This window comes from Choloepus didactylus, chromosome 6, assembly GCF_015220235.1.
Source record: "Choloepus didactylus isolate mChoDid1 chromosome 6, mChoDid1.pri, whole genome shotgun sequence".
Lineage (NCBI taxonomy): Eukaryota > Metazoa > Chordata > Mammalia > Pilosa > Megalonychidae > Choloepus > Choloepus didactylus.
The window spans coordinates 1,332,771-1,340,939 of record NC_051312.1 but is presented as its reverse complement, the minus strand read 5'-3'; the positions used below and the strand labels follow the sequence as shown (position 1 = coordinate 1,340,939).

Sequence of the window (8,169 nt, the reverse complement as noted above, 5' to 3'; positions counted from 1 at the left end):
GGTCCGCGATGGAGACGCACACACACGGCCCTGCAGGCAGCGCCCTGGCGAGACCGCTCGGGTGCGGGAGGACGGAGCCTGGGGACGGAGACCCGGTCTACGAGGAAAGACGAAAACGAGGAAAGGGTGTCCTGAATGCCCAGTGAAGAAAGTGTTTTCAGGAGGAAGGAGTGACTGACTTTATCAGCGCTGCTGTAGCTCAAATAGACGAATGCTGAAAGTGGAGATCACTGACCGACTCGACCAGAGGTTTCGGGGGAGCGCTTCCGGGCAGGGCGCGGCGAGGCTGGGCTGCATTGGGTTTCGGAGAAAATGGGGAAGGCGCCTTTTCTTCGAGGAGTCTTGCAGCGAAGAACAGCGACACGGAGCGTGGCCTCAGGTTCCCGCTCTGCGGAACACCTCCCACCGCACTCCCTCATTGCGCGGCGCATCTTCCCAGGCCCGCGAAGTGCCCGCCTGCCCCGTCTCCCCCCGAGCGCGGCTCTGCGGCGTCTGGGGGCGGCGGGGCAGGAGGAGGCCGGGAGGGAGATGCTCCTGCCAGGCAGCGCGCGCTGGAGGAGAGGCGCGGGCGTGCAGAGGGAGCTGCCTGGTGGCCGTCTGGTTTGCTCGCAGCTCCGCGCCCCGCACCGCTCTCCTCCGCGAAGGCTCACGCTTCCGCACGGGCCGTCCGCCCGCGGGGTCAGACCCCCGCTCTGCCCCGGGATGGGCGCGTCTCCCGGCAGCCTGGCTCCGGCTATCCCTCAGGCCGGCGGCCGCGGGGCCCCGAGCCTCACGGCCTCTGCGCGGATCGTGCCCCTCGCCCCGAGGCCCCCCACCGGGTCCACACGAAGGGCCCTTCCCCGCCCGGGCCAGGGCTCCGCCTGGGGGCCGCCTCGGGAAGGATCAACTGAGGGACGGTCCGAGGCCCGCCGAGGGAGCCGGGCGGCCGAGGAGGCCTCCGCGCGGGGGTTTTAGTGCCCTCAGCACCGCCGCGCGAGAGAGGTTCTGAAGCACACCGCCCTGCCGCGCAGAGCGCGCCCGCGCTCGGGCATGCGCAGACAGCCACGTCAGGAGCCATTTCGCGAGGTGTCTGGGCTCGCGGAGAGGCCAACGGCGCAGGCGCACGCCGGGAGGCTACCCCGCCCCCGCCGCTGCCCTGGGCAGGGCGCATGCGTCCGAGGCGAGGGTCGGAAGCAGGCACACCCGGCGTGCCGCGCTTGCGCCGTGGGGCCGCGCCTGGGGGCGGGGCTGGCAGTCAGCTGACCGCGGCGCGATCTCGCGGGACAACCGTCGGCGTCGCGGTCTCCGGCGGGGGCGGAAGAGCTCGGCCGGCGGCTCGAGTGGGGTCGGCGGGGCCGGGGCCGCCCGCAGCACCATGGCGACCACCGTCAGCACGCAGCGCGGGCCGGTGAGGGCTCCGGGCGGGGGCCGGGGGGCGGCAAGGCGGGGCGGGCCCAGCGGAGGCCTCGCGGGGCGACGAGGCCCAGGCCGGCTTCTCACCCCGCGCAGGGCCCGGCCGGGGCCCGGGGGCGGCCGCCTCGCAGGCCTCCGTTTGCAGATGGAGGCTGGGGGCGGAGGGTCTCTGGTAGCGAGGGGTCTCCTCCGAGGCGCTGCGGGATGCGGTGGGGACTGGCCGCGAAGGGTCGCTCCCGCAGCTCCTGGTCTGCGCCGGGGACAGAGCGAGGCGGCCGGTTTGTGCTGAGCAGCAAGCTGTGCAGGAGGCGGACCTTTGGGTCCTTCCGATTAGAAGTGGGGGGTTTTCCGCGCCGGGAACGGGTTGAGCAGCCCCGGGCCTCTGGGCACTGACGCATCCTGCCTGCGTTTCCCTGACCAGGGTCGAGCCTTCTCATCCAACATTCCGTCCCGTTTTGAAACCAAGACCCAGGTTTTGTTAGCAGCCCCCCTTGGACGCGGGCGCTTTTGCAGCGGGCTCCGAAGTGACCGGGCAGACACACTTAGTGCCCGGAGGTGTGGGAGCGCTCCAGGGTCAGCAGGGGGCCTCCGCGTTGCCATCTCTGTCTTCGCCGCACTACAGTGAGTTGCTGCGGATTGCTGATGGTTGCAATCTGCTCGTTTTTACGCAGCAGGCTGGTGAGAGAAGCCAGGCAGCCGTCCCTTTCAAATGAGCGGTTCCCACCTCGGCTCCTCCTGGAGAGCAGGGTGCAGGAGGGTGGAGCTGCCTCCTGCCGCCGCCGCGGGGCTCCTGACTAGTCCCTCCTCCCTGCGTGGCCCGGGCAGGGTGCTCACCCTCTGGGGGTGCAGAGTACAGCCATCCACCACCCCTCGTGCTGCTGGTTGAGAACCCGGTTGAGGACATAGATCATCACTAAAGCTCTTGTTTCCTGTCACTGAGGTGCCGGGGACTGTATAAAATGGACATTACACCCTGCCATGAGCAGTTGGGAGCTTCAGAAAAGACTCAGCCGTGTGGGTTCAGTGACGTCAAAGGACTGGCGTCTTGGTCTTGCTCCTCGTCTTGTGCTTCCTGGCTGGGTTTCTAGTGTAACACAGTTGAGGTTTCTGTCCGTGTCCCGGTGTGCAGCGTGAGGGGCTGAGCACCCTGTGAGGGGCCCATCAGTGATCTGTCACCCCACAGTAACGTTAGGGCTGTAGTAGAGCTCCTGGGGCTGGAGCCATGGAGTGTGATTCTGCCAGGGTTGCTGGTCATGGTTTTAGGGTGCTGGCCCCAGCTAGGCGTGCCAAGGGTCCTGCCGTTAGGGATCTCGCAGTGTGGCACGGGGACAGACAGCAGATGAGAGGACTGGTACAGGCGTGATAAGACTTGTGGGTCTTTACCTTAACCCAAGAGTTAGGTGCCATGAGCGTTGGCAAAGCATTTTTCTGAGGAGGTAACGTCTAACTTGAGACTCGGAGAGAAGGAACAGGATTTGTGGGGTGGGTGAGAGAGGGGAGAGTGTTGAAAGCCAAGAGCAGATCCCTGGGGGCCGGGAGCTGGAGAGCAGCTGGGCAAGCGAACGGAGGTAAAGGGAGGCCAGACGGGCCGAGCCTGGAGTATGGGGCCCCCCTTCGCTGGTGGGGCTTTGGGGATGGTGGCCCGGGAAGGGATTTGGACCCGAAGGGAGCGGGCAGCCCCAGAGGGGTCTTCGGTGGCGCATGTGTGTGCCTGTGTGTGAGACAGACGGGCGTGGCCTGGGTGGACTGTGGACAGGCTGTCCATTCCAGACCGGAAGGACCTCGACGAGGGCTGGATCTGACCCTTGGCCGAGAGATTTATCAGGTCCCCACAGTATACCATTTTAAAAATCATTTTTGCCAGGCACAAGCCTCTTGCGTTTCTACCAAGCCCTCTCCACTTGGGTTAACTAGTGCTTGTAAGGGCCTTTTTGCCAGTCACTGGAGTCCAGTAGAAGAACTCTTGCTTTTGCAAGGCCTTCTGACTTGATGTTTGTTGAATTTCTCCATCGCTATTATGTGCTGGGTGCTGGGCTTTCGGGCAGGAGGGGTCGTGGTGAGCCCACGGGTGCTGTGACATGCGGTGCTGCTACACGGGGGCGTTGGGAGCTGACCCTGCCAGGGCCTGGCTTTGCTGCACCCAGTAAACGCCAGCCCCGTGGGAGGGTTAGGCCACTGCCCCAGGGTCCCTCAGCTGGGGAGCCTCAGAGCCTGGGGCCTGGCCTCAAACTCAGGGCTCCGACCGAGGTCCGAGGTCCCCTCGCACTGGCAAGGAAGAGTGACAAGTGAAGTCCTGAGGGAATGTAAGGGAGGAAGGGAGTTCTAGCAGCAGGGATCTGGGGGGGCAGGGGAGTCTTTTTTCCTTGTGTAGGGGGAGCCTAAGGGAGCAGGGGAGACACAGGGTGAGGGTGGTGGGGCTACGTGTAAAACCTGGTTATTCAGGAAGAATACTTCTGTGCTTTCCTCCCTTCAGCAGAGCCAGAATAGTTTTTGCTTGAATTCGGGAGATGCAGTGTTTATATTGCACAGTAGTGTGTTTCCTTGAATAGCCACTCAGGGAGGCCACAGTCCTGTGCTGTGCTCACCTCACTTTTTAAAAATGCGAGCATTTTGCAGTTATAACCCTTTTCCTATCCAGTGTTTCTGTCTAGTGCACAAATCATTACAGAGCATCTGGGGAGTAACTGCACTCACCTGAGAGAGGCCCGAGGTCTCGTGCAGCCTTTGGAGAGTCCTCCTTGAGGATGTAGCTTCTGTATACGCTAGAGGCTTTTCACCTGGTTGGGGCCACGGGGCGCAGCAGGTGGGGATTGGGCAGTGGGGCCCCTTCTCTAGAACCAGAGGGTGAAGCAGTGCTTTCCACACGGCAGCTTGCAGCCATTAGTAGGTCATGGCCTCTGGTTTGCTGCACTCCCAGTTATTTTTTAATGAAATGGAATAGGCTAGAAAACAGGGTGCTTTATCGCCCTTCCTGAGGCCACGTATTGTTTCATGTTTTACAGTGTGCTTGTAGGTCTTTATCTGTGTTCTGGGTTGAGCTGTAGATTGCATTTTTTTCTCCAGGTTGAAACCAACCCTTGATGAAGTCTGGGAGAGGGCAGAGTTAGGTTTTCCACTTGGTTGCTGAATCTTGAGTCTCCCACAGAACCCCTTTTCCCAGCTCCGCGTCATTGCCTGGGTGCAGGGTGCTCTCTCCCCTTTGCCACTGGCTTGGGACTCCCTGTGGGGTACCCGCCTGCCCCGCTGGAATGAGGGAGAGGATGGCAGACCGTGCTTGGAGCCGGGGTGTGTGTCAGCTGGGAGGCTGGCCCACAGACGCAGCTCAGCCCTCGGCCCCCCTCCCGGATGGCGGCAGGAGCAGCGTCCAGGCCTGGTCGGGCTGTTCGTGCTGCTCTGGGGACGCTGCTGATGAGCGGGTCGGGTGGTGGCGGCCGGTGCCTCCTTCGGTAAAGCCCCTCCTCCCTCGAGGGTGGCGGGCGTTGTGTTGGGTGAGTTGGGGTGACCTTATCAGCCTTGCCCTCTACCACCTTTTGCTGCTTGATCAGCGACTTCACTGGGACCCCAGGGGGCGGGTTTTGGATTTCATCCCTTGTCCTCCGTTTATGAACCAGGATTGCGGTTTCCCTGTGAACCTGCGGATCTCGGGGCCCATGTAACCGATGTGTCCACGTCAGCTCCAGCCCAGATGGGATGAGCATGCGACCCGTGGGAGCCCCTCTGGCCGGCCCTGGGTCCCCTCTGGTGGTGGTGGGCCAGCTTCTCTGGCTGCTCACGTTTGCCCTGGATTCCCCGAGGCCTGGTCGTCAGGTGCCTTCTCTTTGGGGTTGCTGCATCCTGCGGGCACACGTTCTCGCAGGATAGCGTCTCAGCGGGCTCTGGCCCAGTGTCTCACCCTCTCTTTTGTCTGATGCTCCAGCTTCTGGGATAGTGTTTGCCTGGCGGGTTTTTCTTCTGTTCTCTGCCTTTCCATCTTTCTCGATATTTGTGTTTAAAATAGGGCTGTCATCCACAGCATAGAGCTAGATTTTAAAAAATGACATCTGAGCTTTTTCTTTTAACTGGAACTTATTAGGGTATCATAGGTGTGTGTGTGTGTGTGTGTGCGCGTGCGCGCGCGCGCACATCCACATACGCCCATTTTTTTAAATTCAGTTTTATTGAGATATAGTCACATCCCTATAGCCATCCACAGTGTACATTCAGCTGTTCATGGCATATAGTTGTGCATTCGTCATCACAGTCAATTTTTGAACATTTTCCTCACTCAAAAAAAAAAAAATAAAATAAGAATAAAAATAAAAGTAGCACCCAAAGCATTCCATCCCCCATCCCACCCTATCTTTCATTTAATCTTTGTCCCCATTTTTCTGCTCATCTCTCCATACACTGGATAAAAGTCACATACACATTTTTCATGTTTTCTTTGCTGCTTTTATTTGTCTTACCTTTTCTTGTTTTGCTTTCTTTCCTTGCCTGCTTTGGGCTGACCAGACACGTGTATATGTTTTTTGTTTGTAAAGCCTTTTTCTGATTCCTGAAGGACGTTCTTGCTGTCTGTGGAGCTGTGGTTGGCGTGACTTTTCCCGGGACGCTGACACTGACGGTGATGGTGTTTTCCTGCTCTGCCTCCCAGCTCCCAGCTCCCAGCTCCCAGCGGTGGCCCTGCCTCCTCCCCGGCCTCCCTCCTGCCTCCCCCCTGCGATTCTCCGGGCTGCTTTCTGAGCACTCTTTTCTGACCCCCTCCTAGCCTGCGGCTTCTCCCGTTGTTACTGTCTGTTAGATCTGCCCTTTGAGGTTTCCGTGTGAGTTACTTGAGATTTTAGTTAAGCTGACAGCTCTCGCTTTGGGCCAGTCGCTTAGCCTCTGTGTGCTTGGTCTCTCCCATATACAGTGGGGGTGGCAGCAGTGCCCTCCTCGTGGGGTTCCCGGGAGGCTGGACCGAGTTGCCAGGTGTGAAGGGCTTCCCCAGGACCTGGTGTCCACGACTCCCCAAGAGCGTGAGCTGCTCGTGCTGTGGGAGCGAGTCCCCATCTCTCAGAGCCTCTGCCCTCCCCGTGGCCGGCTCTGCTGGGGATTTGGTGTGTCCCATCTGCCATCTCCGTGCCTTTCCATCTTTGAGTTTTGCCCTAACACCAGCTGGCTGGTGGGAGCTCTGGGGGACGGGGGGGGGGCAGGGTGCTGCTGACTTTGCTGGGAAGGACCAGAGGGGGTGGCTGTGGAGATGTGTGGACGGTGCCCCAGGCGGAGGGCAGGGGACACCTGCGAGGGCACGGCAGCTGCTCACCTCGTGTTCAGGGGCTTCCCTTGCAGCTCTGGGCCCTGCAGGAGCTGCCCCACAGGCCCTCCCCATGCCGCCTTGTGGCTTCCCTTGTCTTCCAGGGCACATACTTGGTTTTCCTCCCACAGGCGCACTTCCTCCGTCCCGGGCCGTTTTCTCCCCTTCTTTTCTTCTCCTGTGCTCCCTCCCTCCAGGATCTCTGCTACAGGGTCAGTCTCAAACCCCATCATGTGACCAGAACACCCAGATTTCTTCCCCAGGCCTCTTTCCTAAGCTCCAGATTCGTATGTTCAGCTGCTCCTTGCGACAGCAGGTAGAATGCTCTGGACTTCCCAGGCATGACCGGTGCAGACCCAGGTCCCCGTCCCCAGGCCTGTCACCTTCTCGGCTGCAGGTAGCAGGCGTGATGTGGCCTTGGTCGCCTCTTTCCAGAACTCTCCACGTTGGATCCAGCAGGAGTTCCCTGCCCTTCCAGATGGTCTCAGAATCTGATTGTTTCTCAATCTCTGCCCAGATTCCTGCCCACTCCCTGACTGGTCCTCCTGCTCTCACTGCAGCCAGGCTCTGAGCAGAAGCAGCTGTGATCGGACCACTGCACACGGTCCCCAGAGTCCTTCCAGGGGCTCTCGAGGCCCCCCACTTCCAGCTGCCCACCCTCGCCTCCGACCTCACCTGTCCACCCCCCCCCACTTGGTCCTGTCCATTCATGTCACCTCCCTGCTGTGCTTGGCCTGCTGGGCAGTGTTGGGCCCTCTGCCCGAGGCGCCCGTGCCCCAGGTTCCGAGTGACTGACCCTCACGCCCTCCACATGGGCCCGCGCCACCTTACCCATCATGTTTTATGTTCTGCTTCCTCCCTTAAGAGATAGTATAATTTACTGGTGTTTACTCACGGTTTCCTTTCATTGAAATGTAAGCACCATGGCAGAGCCAAAGAACATTTACAGCGCAGTGCTGGGCCCACCGCCGGATCTGCTGTCAGCACTTTGCCAGGCTTGCCTTGCACAGGGTTCCCACGCACCTATTGCCTTGTCTTGGTGTAACAAGGACGGGGAACTGTGTCTCTGACTCACTGATGGGTTCCCGGGGCCTGGCTTGTGTGGCCCTCGGCACGTGCTGTGGAATTTGCAGTGGAGGCACATTTAAAGGAACTCATTCTACCCTTTGGGGAACTGTGGTTATCCTCGTTGTCCTTCATTTTATCCCCTGATCGGCATGTAAGCATTCATCAGTATCCCAGAATGTAGCACATACTTGTACGCTTCAGCAGAGTTTTGGGGGCATCCAAACGTTTTGGCCTGGAAGCACCTGTATTGAATAATAAGAGAAAGAAGGGAGGGTGGGAGTGATAGGAGTGGGAAAAGAGAGCTGACGTCCAGGAAAGGCCAGTCTTGATCGCGATGAAGCCTTGGGAAAGGTTGGAAAAGAAGAGGGGAAATTAACTGTCGTCCCTTGAGGCGGGATTCATGGGAGAGGCTCCGAGGGGCGGGGCGGGGGCTG

At 60.0% G+C, this 8,169-nt stretch overlaps 1 protein-coding gene across 1 annotated transcript in view; it reads left to right on the top strand.

The window, feature by feature from the left end:
- The first annotated feature begins 1,254 nt into the window (after positions 1-1,254).
- The window catches only part of LOC119537836 (toll interacting protein), a 29,332-nt gene continuing 22,417 nt past the window's right edge, over positions 1,255-8,169 (top strand). The window contains exon 1 of the mRNA XM_037840415.1: positions 1,255-1,387. Within this exon, the coding sequence (XP_037696343.1) occupies positions 1,355-1,387 (33 nt within the window). The 5' untranslated portion in view covers positions 1,255-1,354. The remainder of the gene's footprint in view (positions 1,388-8,169) is intronic.